General features: G+C 39.5%; 1 protein-coding gene across 13 annotated transcripts in view; it reads right to left on the bottom strand.

Annotated features, from left to right (window-relative positions):
* The window catches only part of LOC108407867 (thyroxine-binding globulin), a 30,509-nt gene extending 12,125 nt beyond the window's left edge, over positions 1-18,384 (bottom strand). The window contains exons 1-7 of one of the 13 annotated variants that reach the window (XR_012127355.1): positions 16,852-18,095; positions 16,092-16,727; positions 14,763-15,036; positions 13,871-14,018; positions 9,352-9,519; positions 8,195-8,342; positions 5,915-6,030 (exon numbers count right to left, since the gene is read on the bottom strand). Coding sequence is in view for 7 of the 13 variants with exons in the window: in XM_017677487.3 (XP_017532976.2) it covers positions 13,127-13,330; positions 13,871-14,018; positions 14,763-15,036; positions 16,092-16,727; positions 16,852-16,984 (1,395 nt within the window). In the remaining 6 variants the exon portion in view is untranslated. Of the gene's footprint in view, positions 1-5,913; positions 6,031-8,194; positions 8,343-9,351; positions 9,520-13,047; positions 13,331-13,870; positions 14,019-14,762; positions 15,037-16,091; positions 16,728-16,851; positions 18,102-18,280 lie in introns of those variants that run through there. The other 12 variants (XR_012127356.1, XR_012127352.1, XM_073227498.1 and 9 more) reach the window with 12 other exon arrangements.
* Positions 18,385-20,953: the final 2,569 nt, after the last annotated feature.

Raw genomic sequence — 20,953 nt, 5'->3', positions numbered from 1 at the left:
TAAATGTTTGGTAGAATCCACCAGGGGAAACCATTTGGGCTTGGTAATTTATTTTTTGGAAGGCCATTAATTATTGCTTCAGTCTTTTCAATAGATATTGGCATATTAAGATGATCTGTTTCTCCATGTGCAAGCTTTTTAGTTTGTGTTTTTCTGGGAATTGGCCCATTTCATCTAAGCTTTCAAATTTGTAGGCATAGAGTTGTTCCTAGTATTCTTTTATTATCTTTAAGTGTTCATGGGATTAGTAGTAATGACCTCTTTCATTTCACATATTGGTTATTTGTGTCTTTTTTCTTTTTTTTCTTTTTTATGGTTTTTTCTTTTTTATGGATAAAATGTCTTTGCTAGACATTTATCAAATTTATTCCTCTTTCCTAAGAACCAGCTTTTGGTTTCATTGATTGTTTTCTATTTGCTTCCTCTTTCCAATTTTTTTTATTTCTGCTCCAATGTCTATTATTTATTTTTTTCTGCTTGCTTAGGCTTAAGCTGCTCTTCTTTTTGGTTCCTAAGGTGGAAGCTTAGATTACTGATATTATATCTTTGCTCTGTTATAATATATGAGTTTAATGCTATAAATTCTCCATAAGCACTGCTTCTGCAGCATACCAAAATTTTGATAATTTGCACTTTCATTTTTAATTTAGCTCAGAATATTTTAAAAGTTCCCTTGAGACTTCTTTTTCAACCCCTGTTTTACTTAGAAGTGTGTTGTATAGTCTCCAAGTATTTGAGGGTTTCGCAGTTTTCTTGCTGGTCTTGATTACTAGTTTAATTTCACTGTATCATTAAAACACACTTTGTATGATTTCTGTTTTTAAATTTGTTAGGGTGTATTTTGTGACCCAGAATGTGTTCTACCATAGTGAATACTCCATGTGAGCTTGAGAAGTATGTGTATTCTACAGTTGTTGGGAGTATTAATTTAATGTCAGTTTAATCAAGTTGTATGTGCTGTTCAAGTCTACTATATTCTTACTGATTTTTTGCGCACTTGATGTATCAATGATCGATAGTTTTCAAGCCTCTGAATATAACAGTGGACTTGTCTGTTTTCAGTTCTATCATTTTTTGCCCAACATACTTTTGATGCTTTGTTGTTAAATGGGTATATATCGGGGATTATGTCTTCTTGGACAATTGACCCTTTTATCATATGTAATGACCCTCTTATCCCTAATAATTTTCCTTGTTCTGAAGTCTGTTTTTAATAAAGCAATCTGCTTTCTTTAAAAAATCAAAAGTGTCTGCTTTTGTCTGAAATTAACAGCTATCTCAGCTTTCTTTTCATTAGTGTGTATCTTCCTTCATCCCTTAACTTTTAACCTGAGTCTTTATATTTAAAGTGGGTTTCTTGTAGGCAATATTTATTCAGATCCCATTTTTCTATCTACTCTGACCATTTATATATTTTAATTGGTGCATTTATACTATGAACATTTATAGTGACTATTGATATAGAATACTATCGATCACATTTGTAACTACTTTTTGTTTATTGTGCTGGTTCCTTGGTTCTTTCCTACCGCTGCCCCCACCTTCCAGGCTTCTGATGTGCTCTGTCTCTTTGTACTGTGCCTTTTCTTGCTTTTTAGCATGATTTGTAATTTTTCATATTGAAAGACAGACACACTGTATCAGATAATAGCAAGTGAGATAGGCCCTTAAGATGAGTTTTTATGTTAATCTGATTAGGAGTTTAGCTATGTTTAATATTTATAGTATTTGTAGATGTCAGAAGCTTCAAGTTCCTCCCCTTCCCTTGCTTTTATATCCTTTGTTGTCTTTGGGATTTCCTAAGAACTCTCCTATAGGTATAGTCTGTCTAGTGCAGCTTCTTCAACTATAATACATTATTATTATAACGGGTGTGGTGGTTAGGTGCTGGAGAACAGAAGAGCTTTATAATCTTGTGATTAAATATCAATATTTTAGTAGGGTCTGAATTCCTGGACTGTGACCTTTACAAGTATTTACAGCTTTCTCCACATTACAAGATAGGAAATGTGGAGGGAGCTAAACTAGGGAAAGTTCTCTTCCATCAAGTGGGATAAAACTCTGGCAAAGGCTGACTGGAGAGTAGATCTTGATAATGGTTACTTTTCCTCTCTCCCTGCCAGAGTCAAAATTCAGGGTTTTGTTTCTTTGCGTGTGTGTGTGTTTGGTTCTTCACCATGATAACCAGATCATGAGAAAGGTAAAACCATCAAAAGTGTAGGGCACCCCTAAGACTATTGCTCCCAGAAGTTTCCCACTCTCACGTTATTCCATAGTCAAAATTACCATTTGTGTCTTCCTACTAGGCTTCTGCTCCAGGAAGGAAGAACTTGGCTGTGACTCTGGATTCTCCTCTGTCTACAGATTTCAGGGTGACATTTGCCCTAACTCAGGTCTCTGATAAGTCCGAGAACAGTACAAGAAAAGTTTTCAGTTTCTCTAGCTTTCTTCTTTTTGTAAGTGTGAGAATAATAGCTTCGAAGCTCTTTATATGTCACAGCTCAAACCAAAAGTTGACATTGATTTTTTTTCTCTTTAATTTGTTAGATTTTATTTTATTTTTACTTTCAGTTGACTTTGTTTTTCTCTTTTTATTTTGATTAAAAAACATAACATTTACCATCTTGAATGACAGTACAGTAGCATTAGCTATTTGCCTATTGTTGTGCAGCAGATCTCTACAACTTTTTCACCTTTCAAAACTGAAACTCTATATCCATTGAACAAGCCCCCTTTTCCCTCTCACTACAGCATCTGGTAACCAGCATTCTACTTTCTCTTTCTAAGAGTTTGGCTACTTTGGATACATCATGTAAGTGGAATGGTGCAGGATTTGTCTTTCAAAGTTTTTTTTTAAGTCAAAAAAGAAGCAGTTTGCAATGTTAGTTTTGTAGTGATAGGTCTCATTGAGAAGTTGGCTTTTGAGCAAAGATTTGAAGAAGTGAAAGCCTTCGTCAAGCAAGGATCTCGGGGAAAACATTGTAGGCAGAGGGAAGAGCCAGAGCAAACATCCTAAAGGAAGAGTGTGTTTGGCATATTTAAGGAACAATAGGGAGGCCATTGTGGATGGAATAGAGAGATTAAAGGACGCTAGCACTAGGAGAGGAAGTCAGCTAGAGAACAGCAGGTAGAATGGAGAGAACATGAAGGCGTTTGTGGATAAAGACTGTGTTTTTTCTAAGGAAAATGTGAATCTATTGGAGGGTTTTTGAGCAGAATAGCTACATAACCTAATCTATGTTGTGGAAAGATCAGTCTGGAAACCATGTTGAATATAGTTTGTATGTGTGGTAGCAGGGACATGGTTAAAGATGGAAAGAGGGGAATTAGGAGGCTAATTCAGTGACCCAGGAAGAGAAAATGGTTGTACCAGAATGGTAGCAGTGTAGGTGGTGAGAAATGGTTGAATTCGGGATATATTTTTGAAATTAGAGCCACAATATTTGCTGGTAGATTGGATATGGGTTGTGAAAAAAAGAAAGAGGTCAGTAGTGAACCTCATGGTTTTGTGCTGTGCAACTGAAAAAAAATAGAGTTTCTATTAACTAAGATGGGAAAGTCTCTGGGTGGACCTAGTATCAGAAGACTAAAAGGTGTAAGCTGAGTTGAGATGTATAAAAGACATTCAAACAGAACTATCAAGAAGGCAGTTGAATATAGTGTTTGGGAGAAAGATGGACAGAAGATATGAATTTTGGTGTCTTCAGCATATGGATGGTATTTAAAGCCATAAGACTGGACATCACTAAGGGAATGAGTGTAGACAGAGAAAATGAATAAGGGCTGAATCTTAGATGTCAATGTTAAAAGGTTAGGGAGAACAGAAGAAACTAGAAAGGGCAGTGAGAAAGAGCTGCTAATGAGGTTGGAGGAAAGGTATGAATGAGAATGACGTCCTGGAAATGAAGGAAAATATGTTTATCAAACAGAAGGTTAAACCCATTGTGTAAAATGCTGTTGCTAAGTCAATCAATATGAAGACTGTGAATTTAATAGGATTTAGCACCATAGAGGCCATTAGTGACACTTATGATAGCAATTTTGGTGAAGTGATGAAAGAGAAACTTTAGATTTCTGAGAGAATGGAACTTATTTTTTGTTAGGGTAATAGAAAAAATGGGAAAGCTATGTTCTCTTTTGTAACTAGCAATAGAAGTCACAGAAAGACTAGATGTACCAAAGTGTAGAGAGTAATGAGCCCTTCTTAGGTAAGCAGAGAGCTATGACATCTCCCATAGATGAGGGCAGGTGTGGCTGATAGGGATACGATAATGAAAGATCAGGCCTTCCGTAGATGGAGAGGTTTTGCCAAGACATGAGAAGTGTGCCAAGTGTTAGACAACAGTGTGGACTGGCAGGACATGTTGCAAACTATACAAGTCTCAGAAACAATAAGAAATTGTGTGGCGCAATAATTCATTCCACAAACTCATCATGAATATTTTCCCAAATGATGTTACTGGAAGAGCTGCTAGAAGAAAGGGAAAATTGCAGTAAGGACATTCCTGCAGTGCTTGAATTCTGGGCTGTGCAAACTTGAATCCAAAGGCAAAAATTATTGGAAACTATACCTAAACCTCTCCCAAATCAAATACTCACAAAATCAAAGGAGTAACTATGGTGCAAGAGTCTGGAAGTTGGGCTCTTCACAGATGAACCCAATCTAATTAAAGCTGAAGTTTTGCCTACCTTCAATTCTAACTTAAGAAGAATCTAAATGATCATCTTCTCAACCTAACCCATAGACTACCAGTCAGCAAACTGTAGCCCACAGGCAAATGCAGCTTTCCATCTGTTTCCATAAATAAAGTTTTAGTAGAATAGCACCACATCCATTCATTTATGTATTGTCTAACCATGTTTGCACTACAATGGCAGAGTTGAGAAGTTGCAACACAGAACATACAGCCCACAAAGCCCAAAATATGTACTGTCTGGCCCTTTGCAGACAAGCAGTCTCATATCAATGACCTCAAATTCTACTTTAAGAAACCAGAAAAAAAGAAGAGAAAATTAAATCCAAATTAGGCAGAAAAAAAGTCAGAATAGAAAGCAATGAAATAGAAAATCAAAAAACAATAGAAGTTAATGAAAACAAGCTGGTGTTTTGAGTTACCATTAATTGATCAAAAATGAAAGAGAGAAGACAGAAATTACCAGTAACAGGAATGAGAGAGGCAGCAACATTAGAGTTTCTAAAGGTTTTTAGTGAAGCACAGTCAGGATAAAGTAGAGTACCTAAAGAGCCCTATATAATGAGCTTTCATATATATACATATATATGTATTTTTATATATGCATACAATGCCTCTACAGTTGATTAAACTAAAAAATTAGCCATGCATAGTTTATTTTCAACAGGAATATTTCTATGCAACTGCATTCCACTATTGCAAACTAAAAATGTACATTCCCACTAGGAAAATAATGGTGCTTTTCTCAGGCATATGCTGAATGATTTCTAGGGAATAAAGAAGTAAATTCAGTGCTTTCATGAGAGTCCGGGCCTACACACTCTCCCTGCTGAAATAATATGATGATACCCTAATAAGGTTACTAAATTAGTTTCAAAGTTCCTAGCACACTCCTCAAAAATTTTGGTGGTGAGCCAGCACTTTATTTTCCATCCTCATAACCTATAACCACTCCCTGCAACCTACTATTTAAACACAATGTTTGTATCAAATTTAATTATTCAAAAAAATCATTATGTATTGAGCATTTACTATGTATGTGAGGCCTGGTGGTACAAACTAAATAAGACATTCTCATCCATTACAGAAACTTGTATTCAAACAGGCAGAGAGACATCTATTCGAATCCAAAATCATTACTATACAATTATATAGGCATTACATGAAAAATATTTAAAATACAATTACGTAAAAAACAGTACCCTTAAAATAAACTGTACCTTGTTTGGATAGTTTCATGGGCTGCCAGGGAAGTAAAATCCCTTAGGTTGAGGATCACATAGGGTTGCAGCTGGTCCTGCTAACGGGGGACTATCCAGGTGTGGAATTTTACCTGCTGGTTGGGGAGCATACATGGTGAAAGCAGAAGAACTTACAACTAACAATTTGGGGCACTGTGAGTCTCAAAAACATTAAGGCCACCCATGGAATTTCAGGCCTGAAAATACAGAGCTAAAGAAGCTAGACCTAAAAGAAACTGTCTATGGTCTATTGAGTATATTTATATTTAATTTAAGAACAGTTTAAACTAATCTATCACTGTGGAAATGGAAACAACCGTTTGAGGTGAAGATTGATTACAAAAGGACATGAGGAAACTTCCTGGATAGATGCAAATGTTTTATATCTCCACTTGAAGTTGGATTTCAAGGGTGTGTACCTTTGTGAAAACTCAGTAAAATGTACACTATCAATATAATTATTCCACTGCAAGCGAATTATAAATAAATGTGAGTGTGTATTCACATTCATGAAGTGGTGGATAAAGAATGGGATGAGAGGAACTGGACACATCAGGTATTAATAAATTTTTAAGTTTTGCCGTGGAAGTAAGAATGTGGCGTCAGTTAAAAGGGACATGAAATCAAGTAATATTCTTTTTTATGATGGAAGAAATAAAGGAAATTTGTATCCACTGAAGAGCAAAAAAAGATGATTTTATGAGAGTCAGAAGAAAGAAAAGCTAGAGCTTAATCAAAAGTAATAAATAGAATATATGATCTGGTGCAAAAAAAAGATTGATTTTAGAGAAGATTAAGGAAATATTATCTTTGTAATAAGCAATAAGTTAGAGTATATGGGTGTAGATGCTGCTAATTGGATGGAAGTAGTGATAAGAGTACATGAAAATTCCCCTGTAATTGTTTTGATTTCTCCGCAAAATAGGAAACAAAGTTATCAACTGAGAGTGAGGCTGAGGGAGATGGTAAAATGACGTTGGAGTTTTGAGGAGAGAGAATGAGTCACCTGGGTGGATGGAAGATTGAATGGATTCGAAACAAGTAATAAGACACTTGGCAGATTTAAAAGTATACTTCAAGTGTGCAGTCATTAATTTATTATTGCTAGCTTTATTTTCCCCATCTTTTCACGTGCAGGCATGGTAGAAGTTTGGACTTTATTAAAGTTGCACTTTCCCTTATAAGTGTACCAAAATGAAAAAAGGGTAAGAAGAGCCAAGGACATAGGCAAGAACATCATTGTCATGAATGACCATGGAATTTAATCTGGATAAAAATACCTAAATATATTAACTATTATTATCATAGATGCCCTAATAAAATGGCTTCAGAAGGAAGGATCTATAGCTTTAAAAAATGTATAGCTGTAAAAGTGTCACATGTTCCTTAATTTTTAAAAATGAAATGTATGAAATAAAAATTAAAAACGCAACATCCACATTTCTAAACCCCATTACTCAGGGTCAACTCATGTTAAATGCTTTGCATGTATGCCTGAATATGAAAAATGTAGTTGATTTTCAAATCCTCTCCCTACACATACAGCATTTTTGAGGAGTAAATGGGTTGCAGTCCTCGAAAGAGAAATATCCATGGCTGAATAAATCTAGGCTCCCTCAGAATTAGTAAATTCTGGGAACATAAATTAGGGTAAGCAACAGGAAAAGATGTCCCTCTAATAGTTAAAGTCGCTTATAATAAAAGCAGAGATTTTTCTCAGGTCATCCTGCTCTAGCACCAGAGAGGCATTTGAACCCTGTCTGAAGCAAAACTTGATGTTGCCAGATGCAAAAGGGGTAAAGTGCTTAATGGTGAGAGTTTAAAGGTCCTCAGTGTTTTCAAAGTAAACACTAGTTTTATTTAACTGCCAAATGCTTTACTTTTACTGACAAAATGCTTTAGAACTCCCAGGCAGGCTAGTGAGTTATGAGCCATAGGGACTATTCAGGTAAGAAATTTAACTATATGTGTGTTGGTGATTACAGAAAACAATAGGGAAATGAGTATAGATAGAGAAGGTATTCACCAACATAGCTTAGAAAACAAGTTATTGAGCAGAGGTGATATAACAGAATGCTTCAGCTCAAGCTCTCAGTAACAAGATCAGAGGAAGAACATGCCTCCACATCACACATAGACCTAATTTTAATCAATACAAAGCAAAACTTGTTATCTCTGCTCAGTTACATAGAAATGTTAGATTCAAAAGACTCCAGGTCAAAAGCCAAAAATCACTGAAAATTAATTTGAAATATTCACCTTTGCCTAGGAGTAGCTCCTGGTCCTTTCTGATGTGAATTGAGCTAACCTTTTTTAAGGTCTCTCAGTTTTGCAGCTCTGCTTATTATTCCAATCTGCATAATAAAACTCCATGTGTGGGAAGAGCCCATACAACAGGGTATTCCTCCTTATAACACAGTAGTGAGGGACAAAAGGGTAGGAATATTTAGGAAAATGTAATCAGTTACATAATAGTAAAAGATAACATTTACTGGGCACTTACAATACAATAACTGCAGGATTGAGGTGCCATTTTTATCATCTCCTTTCCACAAATAGTGAGGCCCAGAGAGTTGAGTAAGTGGTGGGATCAGAATTTAAACCCATGCTCTGGTGCTAGTACCCATGTATATCATTGGTTTATTATATATGGTCTTTCTGCCTAAATTCTTTAAAAGTTAGGAAAAATAGAAAACAACTCAGTCCAACTTAAGCAAAAGTGAATTTGTTATAGTAATATTAAGGGCTCAAGGGGCCAATAAGAAACTGAGAAGTTGGGTTAGGAATAACCAAAAGTGGTGGTGTGGCATGATTGGTCTGATTAGGGTACAACAGGATTTTTGCCTAGACCTCAGACATTTAATAGTCTTTTTGTCCCTATAATTAAGATGCAAAATCTGGACACACGGCTTTAGATTATCCTAACTTCAGTCAGAATGTGCCTACCTCTTGGTTAGAGCAGAGCATTGCCTTTATTTAAGTAGACTTAACATGAAAGGCAAGGGCAGTTTTTAAAAAGAAATCAGGAAGGGGAAAGTTGTTGGTGGATTGCTACAAAACAGTATGTATCTATTAGAATCCATGCCTATGGCTGCCCAAAGCTTTCTTCTCACACACTTCAAAAATTGACCCTGCCTAAAAAGATACAATCGTTTCATATACAACACAAATCAAATTCTGTCACTTGCCACGATCATCTCAGTCACTTCACTGAACTCCAATTCCAAGATCTCTGGGGAATGCTGATACCTCTTCTAGATTCATTGTGATTATAGTTCAATATTCTTCAACCTATAGACTAAATTTAGCCACCATAATAACAGTTTATGTACAGTTTTGGAACAAAGACAATACATATCAATTAAAATATATAGGTATAAACCTATGACCTGGAGAAAGAACCCATTTGTACAAACCAAAGCCTTCAGTTCTGCAGCTGGTCTTGAGATCGTGTATAGACTTTATGACTTCCTTCTTCCACTCTCCACTCTTCTTTTCATGAGCACATTAGCAGTCGGGCTTCACTGTTCAGTGGTATACTCACACTTTAATTCTTGGCTGATCTGAGCCCTTGGATACCGTGCCTGAGAAGAGTTGCACTGATTTGTGTTCGGGTGCCAATCTCTCAATCTATACAACAACTTCAGATTGTTTCCCTAACATTAGAGCCATTTCATGTTATTCAGGAATTAAAGGACTTTCCAACGTTCCCATAGTCAGTAAGGGGTAGAAGCAAGGTTTAAACTCAGGTTCCTCTGACTTCAAAACTCACACTTGTGATATTAGTCAAGTTTCTTGAAAAAATAAGAAAGTGGATAAGAGGCAGGGAATAGGAGGAGCAACATCAGGGGAGTTATTCTTGTCCTGGGCCCACAATCAGCAAAAGCAGGACTACTGGATGGGCAGAAGGGAGATGGAAAGTAAATAAGATAGTTGTCTCACAGGATGGGGGAAGAGGGCTGCAGATGGAGACAAGCCCTTGCAAAATCATACTTGGCAAAGTTAATAATTTGCAATGAAATAAATAAGTGATAGGGGGAGCAAAAATCAACTTAGACCTTGTGGAGGCATTTTATCTCCACTTCTGGGAAGTGTGGTGTATCAGACAGAAAGAGTAACCCTTACTTCTCCAGCCTGCAGTTACCATTATATCTGAATTGCTGTACTTGCCTTCTTTCCTGCTTTATTGTTCTCCATAGTACTTTTCACCATGTAAGGCATAGTTTATTTTACTTATTTAGTTTCCTGTCTGTCTCTCCACACTTGGAATGTAAGCTCCATGAATATTCTTGTTTCGTTTTGTTGGAACAGATCCGGACATACGGCAGGCCTACCATGAATGTCTGTTGAATGAATGAGTGAATGAATGCATCATTAAGAGGATTTGTGATCCCCCACCTTCTGATAGAAATGTTGGGGTTCTGATACCAAGTTTCAGCTTCCCAACTGGCTTCTTGGAAGCTCATGGCTCCTCTTCCAAAACTGATAAAGCATTCTGACTGCTTTTGTTTATTGCTTTCTATTTACTTTGTGGGTGGCTGTATTGGGCATGGAAGTGCACCATAGAGATTGCTTTTCCAGGAAAGACTTCTTGTTCCAGATTCTAGGGGTCCTGTCTGTAGAAAGTCTTCAGCTTTTAGCCCCTTTAAGGACAGTCTCGGTTTCAGAGAAACATCTGGCCCATACCCAGTGACCGACTGAGTTGTGTGTGTGTGTGTGTGTGTGTGTGTGTGTGTGTGTGTGTGTGTGTGTGTGTGTGTGTGTGTGAAGGCTTAGACATTTCAAGGTATTAATCCCAGGGACACTCCCTAATAAACATCCTATATAATAAACTCTGTTTCAGAGGCTGCTTTCTAGAGAATATAACCTGCAACATCCTCACAAGTGCTACCAATTTCTCTATTACTTGGAGTAAGGTTAGTAGTATGGACTGAATGCTGAGATTGCTAACCCTCAGTGTGACTCCATTTGGAGTAAGGAAATAATTAAGGTTAAATTAGGTCATCAGAGTGGGACCCTGACCTGATAAGACTAGTATCTTTATAAGAGGAGATACCCGAGAGCTCACTCTCTCTCTCCACGTGCATACACATTGGACGCAAGGCCATGTGAGGATGTAGCACAAAAGCTTCAACGAGAAAGAAAGATCTCACCAGAAACGGAACTTTTCAGCACTTTGATCATAGATTTCTAGCCTCCAGAACTGTGAGAAAATAAATGTCTTTTGTTTAAGCCAACCAGTTTGTGGTATTTTGTTATGGCAGCCTGATCAGACTAACACAGCCAGGCTGCTTAGTAAGTAGACTCAGCAATAAATCCATTTTTTAAAGAAGATATAAATTTATTTCTGCTCACCTGATTATTTGGGATAAGCATTTTAGGTCAGTGGGTAGCTCTCTTCATGTGGGTATTTAGATATCAAGGTCTTTTCCATCCAATTTTTCTGCCAAGGCAGTGTTTTTAATCTGCAGTCCACAGAACTTTCAAGAAAGTCTAAGGATTTTTCAGAGGATCTATAAATTTGTTTATGAAAACTTTCATCTTGAATTTTACCGACTTCCGACTAAAATTTAACATTTTATTCATTTATGAATGTGGTACACAAACCACAGTAGTGGTAGCTGTACTTGTGAGAACAGTAGGGAAGCCATGTGGCTATAATTCTATCACAGTGGAGACGGGTAAATAGAGTTGGTAAATTCCCTCTGATCCATAACACTGTTCTTTCGTACTCTGACATCAGCCCACTGTCTGATGCTCACCAACAGGAATAACGACTAGTATTTAACAAGGAGCATGGAATGTTTACAAAATGCTGATGATCTGGATATTATAAGGGTTCCCATTTTACAGATGAGGTATAGAGTTAAAACACCTTGTCAAAAATAGTAAAACAGTCCAAGTAGCAAAGCCAGAATTTTAATGTAACTTCAGTGAAACCAAACTCCATGTTAGCAATGAATTTTTGGTACCACAAGTCACTTTCCCTCTCTGGGCTTTCAATTATTTATCTATAAAACCAAAATGCAAACTATACCAAGGGAAGCAAGCCTCCATGCAAATAGGTCTAATAAGAAAATAGTAGAATATCTGTGGACTACATACCTTTCTAAACATACATATTTATTTCAATCTGGAAGCACAATACCGCAAAAGTACTTGTGCACATATTATTTCCTTGTCACTGAAAAATTTCACCTTAGGGCTAAAATTTCAGATAATACACCAGTAACACTCACTGTGCTGTATATGCGTACTGAATTCTAATACTGGGGCTTTGAACACATATTGCCAGAGATGAAATCTAGTTTGGTGGGTGGGGTGGGGTGGCATGCAAAAGCAAGAGAAAGTTGTTGAAGGATCTGGGGAAAGCGAGTCATCAAACTTCAGTGGGAGTAGAGACAAAAAGACAGATTTGTACTGCAACAAGTGGGAAAGGGGTGCAACACTTAGAAAGGAGTCTGATTAGGATATAGAAAAGGAAGGGCTGTGAGATGTGATACAAATGAATATTCATTCTCCACTTCTGGCTTATAAATTAGCAATAAGGAAACTTTTTTTTTTTTTGGAGGAAGGGAGGGTGGGCATATATAGGGAAGTTGATTTCTGCCTCTCTTGCTCTTTTGTCTCATGCTTGTTAGGTCACAAAGCCACATCTCTAGCAGTAGCTCAGTCCGCGACTCAGCACCATAATCAAAGCACCTTTTTACAACTCACCAATGGCAGTTCTGGCAAGGAGACAAAAGAACTGTTCTGATAGGATGGAAGGAGGGGTGTTGATAAGTTCACATATAAACCACCATATCTTTGTTGTTTTACATTTCATTGATCTTGTTATTGGAATACTGGGATATGAGGGCATGACCTGCATTTCAACTACTCCCCAGAGGGCAGAGAAGGAATATTTGCTGGCCCAAATTCTTTGGAGCTAACTAATGTGAGAATTATTCTGACAAAGTAAAAGAATATGGGGCCTTCCTGTGCTTTGACTAATGAGTCACTCACTGACTATCTGAATATTTGGTCACAGGAGTGATTCTTTCACACCCTATGCAGTTCAGCTAGGGTCCAATCTCTACCCCTGCACAAAGGAAAACACATCCAAGCCCACATCGATCACATTAGGCTATACTATTTATTTATTTCCCTTTTCAATAAACACATGCAATTAGCCAATAGCCTCTTTTCCAACTACACTTCCGTTGGGTCCACAACTTTCCCTAGGAAGAGAATGCTCCTGGTGTTTTTCTCCAAAATCAACAACAGGAAGGATCTGTCAAATTGAATGATAGGATGAAGGGGAGTTATCTCAGGCTGATCCAGGAATCTAACTTCAGGGACAGCTACAGCTTCGGTTCCCTTTTCACCAATGTGCAGCAGAGCCTTGTGAGCGGCCTGTGGGGGCAGATAACAAACACTAATGACTCCCTGAAGAAACAGGGAAAGTCTTTGGACCTGTTTGGAAGCAGGAAAGGAAAAGGAAGGATGGGGCTACCTCTTTAACTGTATTGTGCTGATGCTGCTTGAATGTGAAGGCTACTTGGCTAAGGATAGTTAATGAATCTCCGGTGATCCGAGAGCTAGCTCTCAGGAAACCACCTCTTTCTCTGTGGCTTTCTGCCTCTAGAAGTTCCTTCTTAAGCTTTCCCCCACCCCGTCACTTCTTCCAGAAGCGTATCTCACCAGCGTCAATTCTGATCATTAAGTTCTTCTATCAGGATAATTTTAGGACATGAAACTCAGAGATGGAAGTAACAGTTACAGTGACTTGTTTGGGGATAATGAGAATGACCCTGGAGTCAATCTGGCCTAGGATGAGTCAGTCAGCCTTTCTAGGCATCAGAATCCTCACTGATAAAATAAGATAGTTAAATTAACTGACTATCAATGGCTCTTCCAGCTCATACGTTTAAGGAATCTAATTAACCAACTTACCTTGGAAAGTTTAAGACCTTTGTCCCCTGTGAGTGCAGGAAAATCAGCATCATCAGCAAAAGCGTCCTGGATGCCCATCTTCAGAAGGATGGCTCCAAGGTCATATGTGGCCGAAATGGAAAACTTTGGAACAAACAAGTCAATCCATCTGTGGGGAAATGAGGAGAGAACATATGTCTATCAGCACATCAAGCTCATGTTTCCCTCCTTCTCTCTGCCACTCTATTATATTGGATTCTGCTCTCCCCCTGTACTCACAACCATTGCTATGCAGGTCATAGCACCAAAACCCTCAGAAGTTATCCGGGCAGGAAAGAGCTCTGGTTCAGTCAACGCTGAACTGCAATAGTGGAAGGAGAGACATGTGACTCACTTATAATAAAAAAGAAACATCTCAGGGGTGAGACATGTGACTCACTTATAATAAAAAAGAAACATCTCTGACGTTGGGGAGCCAGTGGCGTGAATGTCAATGGGTAGCCCTTAAGGAATTTCATAGATTTCCATATAACACTCCCAGACCTGTGTGACTGCCCATTCCTCTCTTAATATCAAAATCCTACCCATCCCCCAAGTTCTAGTTGACTTTTGGGAAGGCATCAATTTACTAGTTGGCCAACTTTGAAGAGTTCATTTTATTTTTCCAGACTTGACTTCTTATTTGAAAATTGCCTATGATACTATCTCATTTGCAGATTTGTTGTGTGCTTAACAAAATGATGTATACTGCCCAGCAAAGGGACTGGCACTGAGTATGCTCTTGCTATACCTTAGTGGTCATCACGCAGATGCTAAGTGGTTCAGGGTGACTCTGCTTCTGTGTTTCTGGGAACTCAGTCTCACCTACACCATTCTGCCCACCCTCCCCTTGTCATATCATCTAAATATTTACCCCTTATTCAGTAAGCGGTTCCACTTCTTCAGTGTTTTAGATGACATGGCCCCTTCCACCCACTCCATCTGGCCCTCCTTGGGAAGGACAAAGAGTGCCAGAGCATTCTTGCTGTAATCCATTTGTAGCACTGTGCAGTTCAGCTCTGCATCCACCAGGTGATAGTACTGTTCCATCTGGTGCATCATGGGCACTTGAACCATTGTGGTCTTGTCCACTAAGAAGCTGGAACCCTCTTCTGTCTTGGATGGATCAAAAGGACTTGCCCACTGGGCTTAAAATAGAGAGAGAAGGAGTTGTTTGTTTTAGCCAGAATTAGTGCTAATGTAAGGTTTTCCATCAGTCATCTCGTCTAGTAATTAAGACCACCACAAATGTAGGGACCTACTGTCAACCAGTTAGACAAGTGAGTAACTAAGGATCAGGGAGATAAAGTGACCTTACACGGTCTCCCTGCTAGCCAGTAGCAGAAGCCAAGAGTCACACCCAGGGCTGTTGGACACCATGTTTAACAAATGTTCCGTCTGTGTTCAAAACCACTATAGTTACACTAGACCCATCAGAGCCACAATTTCCTCTTCTGCAAAAAGGTATAAGCACATCCAAAACACAGGGTGAAATGAGACCACAGATCTGTTCTGCCATTTTATCCATCTACAAGTGTATGGTCTGTGGCCAAGAATTGTTCACTCCTCCACCAAACATGGCTGACATGTGCTGTAGAACCAGGAGAAATCATTTGGGCACAGCACCTTCAGAAAAGAGTCACATGTTTCTTGTTGTTACAAGCACCAGCTATAGAATCAGACAAACTTGGGTGGGAATACCAGCTCTGAAACTCATTAACCTTGTGAACCTGGGCACTTGTGAGGATTACAATGTGTGTAAACCATACAGGTAGCATGATGCTTGGTACATAGTGGGTGCATGGTACATGATAGAAACATTTATGTAAAATGCCCAAGAATGTACAGCCAGTGAGAGTCACGGTAGGGCTTAAGCCCAAATCTGTTTCTCTGCCAACTGCAAGCTTGTCCTACCTCACCAAATCTTTTTAAAACCATGATTTTCTAGCTGATGTGAGCAGGATATTTATACCACTGTCACTCACATCTCTGAAAGTGCCCTCTCCCTAGAAATGTCCTCGGCTCGTTTGCAGAGTTGAGTCCTTCCTGGGAGATCCAAAACTACACAGAGCTATGTCCAGTAGAGCAGGTCACTGGTATGAGGGATACCTAGTAATGCCAGTGAGAAGAGACCATGAGCTCCACCCAGTGCTGCACCAAATACAGGAACACTGAACTCGAAAAGCGTATCTCAGAGCTGTACCTTTAAAGTGGATATAGTTAACCAGGACCATGATGGTATCCGATTTGAGATCTTGGATGATGCCCACAACTTTCCCCTTGGTTTGCTTCTCCACATGACTGTTGATCTCCTGCTGGGCTATAGAAACATTGGAGAAGTCGGTAGAAAAGACTTCAGTCTCATAGAGGCTATTGACATCATTCAAGAACTTTGCCAGTGGTTTCAGCTGCTTCCCAATGAAGAGAGCATTTCCCATCTGTAACTCTAGCTCTTCCTTTGGAAAATTCAGTGAACAGATCAGGTGCTGGAAGCCCTGTTCGATCTCTGTCACTGGAGTGTCTGTGAGGTTGAACCCCAAGCTTTCCAGGATTTGAGTTTGGGTGCTGGAGCGGGCCCCAAGGGAAAGCATGGCCAAAGCTGCAGAAATGCTCACAGGGGATAAGAAGATGTTCCGGTCTGGGGTCTCCACAGTGAACCTCCGGTACAGGTTGAATGCAAAGTCAGCATTGATGGATGACATCGTATAAAGAGTGCCGTTTTGTTGGGGGGAATGGCAGGTAGTTACTTTGCCTTCAGAGCTGTTAGGTGGTGCACAATGCAGCCCAAGCAGCAAGAGAGCCACATAGAGGAACAGTGGCATTTTGGAAGGAAGGTAATCTATAAGACATGAAGTGAGAGAACCATTGGGGCATCTTAGCTGGATGAAAACTCTGAGCCAGAACATGTAATAACCCCCCATCGTGATTAGCAAACAATAGAAAATATTTAAGGGTGTACTCACCGGGGGCCGTGTGGAAGCTGCTCTCCTCTGAAAAACGAATGACACATCTAACAGGAGCAAGGAGTAGGAGAGGTGGCTTTCTGGGGCCACAGAAATACTGGCGTGGACTGTCATTTAGATGTAATACTGGCATATGAAAACTCAGTAAATTAAATTTATGGAAATTGAATTTTATTTGAGCCAGAGGCAGCCTTTTGGAGAGTGAGGAATCCTTAAAGAAAACTAGCACTCTTGCTGAATTTTTTGTTTTAGATTTGAGTTTTGAGTTTTTTTTAATTTGGCATTTTTCTTAAGATAAAATCTGTAAGAGATGAGACTAGAAAGTACCTATACTTTTCTTTGGGTAAGAGATAGAGATAATTTTCATAAGATATGCTTAGTTGGAATGGAAGGGTGGTGGTTTATGGAACAATGTACACGTTCAAGAGCTGAAATTCATGCATTCATGCAAAACATGGAAGCCACAGGAGTATTGCAAAACAACAGGAAGATGAAAGTATAACTTTTTTGCATTTCAGATCTATCAGTATCATCTAAATAGTCATTTCTAAATTGCAGGACATCTTAACACTATTATGCTTACTCTCACTCATGTTATTTTTTTGATTATTAGAGCAGGAGCCAGAAAATATGATGAGGGATTCTCTGAGCCTGGAAGAGTGTGTGGCTGTGGAGAAAGGGAAATTAGCTGTAATGTCCATGACTGATCAGAAGGAAGAAACACAGGGAGTCAGAGCAGGACTCCTTCCTCAGCCCTCCATTTTCTTCCTGAGTGATCTCATGCTGTCCCAAGAACTCAGTTGCCACCAAACAAAACCGCACATTGTAGTCCAGATTTCTTTTCTGCATTCCCAGCCATTTGTCCAGCTTCTTACTGGATAAATCCACCAGAATGTTCTACACGTATGTCAGTTCCAATTTGGAAATGGCAAAGTTTCCAAAAGCAAAGACATCATCTCCCTAGCCCTCAAGCTTTACGCTTCATCTTCGTTCCACATCGCTATCTACTGAGATTCCCAGGTCAGAAACCTGGGAGTAATCCCAGGGGCTTCCTTCATTCTCTTTCACCACATCTAATGAGTCATGGTGCTGCCCTGTGAGTACTACCTTCTAAATACTTTTCAAAACTTCTCCTTTCTGCTGCCACTGCCACAGTTCATGACCTGAGCTACTTCACCAGCTGCTAGCAGGTTGCACTGCTTCCTATTTCTCCCACCTCACCTCACTGCTTCTATCACTCCATCCAATCTCCAATTTTTTACCAGAATCCTCTGGCTGTAAGTCACAGAGTCTGGTAGAAGGTCAGTTATCAGATGACCACACTTAGACCTTGGCCTTTGGAGCCAGGAATTTGGAGCACATGGTTTTATGGAATTCTGGCTTACTGATAAATAAGTTCAAAGTTCCCAAGGAGAAAAAAAGTACTTACAGCATGTGCTGAAGAAGCCACTTGCATCTCTCAGAAAGCAAAATCTCTCCATCTTTATAACATACCCTGTATTGCAAAAGTAGAGCACTCTTAGTTACTCATTAACCCTTGAATTAACCCTGGGATATTTTCAAAGCCAATGTATGAAACCAAGGCCAAAAGGAACAAAATAAAAAATGATAAACATGGAACTTTGAGTGATTGCTTTGGCTGTAGGATCCTGCATCTATAGCACAAGAGAAAGAGGACTGTCAGAGTTGGTGGTATCCAGGGTCATACCAGGACATGTGTCCTTTCAGCAAGCAAGATGAGGCCCATGGGTGAAAATGCCAAGAGGCAGCAGGATGAACACTATTCTATTCACCAGGGACAAACAGTGTTGGGCTAGGCAGCCTCTTGAGGGAAGGTGGCATACTGACAGAGACTGGGTGAGCCTCTCTAATAGGTGCTGTAGAAATCATGTACTCATTGGCTTGGAGGAGATGATGTCAGAGGTAGCTTCTCATTTTGGACTTCTGATGCTGCACACATTTATGCCTGCTCAAGGGAAAAGCAGTCCTGTCCTCGGGTCACTTAAATCCCCTGTGTCATTTCCGAGGCCTCAGGACTCCCAAGCAGGATTCAGGAAGTAACCACAGACATTGGAATCGAAGATTTCACTATCCAGTATTCACTGTGTACCGAACTGTGTGCTGCCAAGAAGCAGTGGGAGCAAAGAGCACCGGACTTAACGAGACGCGCATTCAACCTTGCCCCTGCCAGTTTCTAGCTCTAGTAGTAGTAGTAAGCAGCAACTCCTGGTTATTGGGCATTTACCATGTGCAAGGACTGATATGAAACATGTAATTTCAGATACTGACTGCTTCAGGACTACATTAAGGATGTGTATATGCTGAGTAAGGGTTGGGGGCTGGGGAAACAGAGGCAAGGTTCAGATAAACCTAGACTACAGCCAGGTTAAACAATGCAGACTTCGTACAGCATTAGAATCCCACTGGGGGATTTTGGCAACGCAGTGACTAGACAGAGGGTGATTTTGCTGTGACATTGTTTCTTCTCAACCAAACATAGACAAAGCTTCTATTATGTGAAAAGTACCACACTCAACACTGGGGTTTCAGACGTGAGTGCTCAATATCAGTCCTGGATCCACAGGATCTTTCTAACTACCTGGTACCCACTGCCCAAACTGAACAGGAAAGGACACATCTCACACATGAGACAGTCACTGGTGCGTGTGTCTCACCGTAAGGCAGCAGAAAACTCAGGTCTACTGACGCTGAGGCCAGTCCGGGCTCACTGCAGGTTCCAACACACAGTCTGCTCTCTTGGCTATAGATAGTTGCTGTTGAAGAAACAGGCAGACTCTGTAAAGAGACCTTCCGAACCTGTGCCCTCTGGTGGCATAGTCAGACAATGGCACAGCTTTTTTTCTGCTGCATCTAATTCAGCTGAGCTTTGCCTGTATGTCCAAACTGCAGGGTCTGGCACTGACTTGTGAGAGAAGTGGCCTCCCCCCCGTAGACTCCCCTGTTCTGTGCGCTGGAGTCCTGTGCTCCTGTCAGGTCTTTGCTATGTGGTAACTGTATAATTGGAGCAAGTTACTTAATATCCCTGAACCTCAGTTTCCTCATTTCTGTAGGGCCCACATCGTATGGTTATTGGGAGTGCCAAGTGAAATTTAGAGGTGGTGTCTGAAGCTCCTACATAAGGCATGAAGCCAGGATCCAGCAATTGTTAATTCTCTTCCTTTCATCCAATACCTTGATTCTCTTACCCACCCCTAGTCTCCACAGTCTCTGCACTCTGCCTCCCCCACATTCCCAACTACTATTTAGTTCTGCTTTTCTAGAAATGCATTCTTCCTACGGTGAAATTGATTGGCTGCTAATGTATAAAATCTCCTTTAAAACAATAAATTCAGTCTTGTGTGAAGGTGCTGGGGCCATTACATTGAATACAGAATCCCTAAGAAATGTACCCATATTAATTAATTTAATCAGATCTAAAATTAAGTATCTCCTCTTTGGATGAACATCATCATAATCCATTCCCACGCAAATTCTTTAGAATTTTGCTTTAGAAATTCTACAGTTCAAAGTTCCACAGTTGCAAGTTCTTTTAAGCTATAAACATTTTCCTGCTACTTTTGAATTGATATTTGATCCTTCACCCCAGTTTGGAGTAATTGATGGTATCTTACTCTAGTTACAGGTCTGGAAACATTATGGGTGTGAGGTGGTAGCATTAGGAAAATTAGCTTCTTCTTGTAATTTAAGTTTCCCAAGCAAGGGAATTATTGAGTATTTGAGCAAAAGAGAAACAATCTTACTGGACAAAGAACTTTCTGTCAGCAAGGGGAGGCTCAGCAGACATTTTGGGCTTGAAGTTCTTTTAATTCTCTCAATTTTCTTATTCTGGAGTTCACATGTTTTTTATTTCAGTGACCAAATTGGACAGAAGTGACCTGTCCATGCTAGGAAATCAATTGATTCTGTAATTTGGTAATTCACAGGCTCAGGTGCTGACTACAGGATTTGGCTAACTAGCCCTCTGGCTGCATTAGATAGGAAATTCTATCTGCATATAGACTGGCTTCCGTATTTTATTGGAGCACTTCAGCCAGGAAGTTAGGGATTTGAGCATATGGTTTTTTTTCTTAAGCTTTCCAGC

Source organism: Manis javanica, chromosome X (genome assembly GCF_040802235.1).
Source record: "Manis javanica isolate MJ-LG chromosome X, MJ_LKY, whole genome shotgun sequence".
Lineage (NCBI taxonomy): Eukaryota > Metazoa > Chordata > Mammalia > Pholidota > Manidae > Manis > Manis javanica.
The sequence above is the reverse complement of the archived record's forward strand: the minus strand, read 5'-3'. Positions and strand labels throughout refer to the sequence as shown.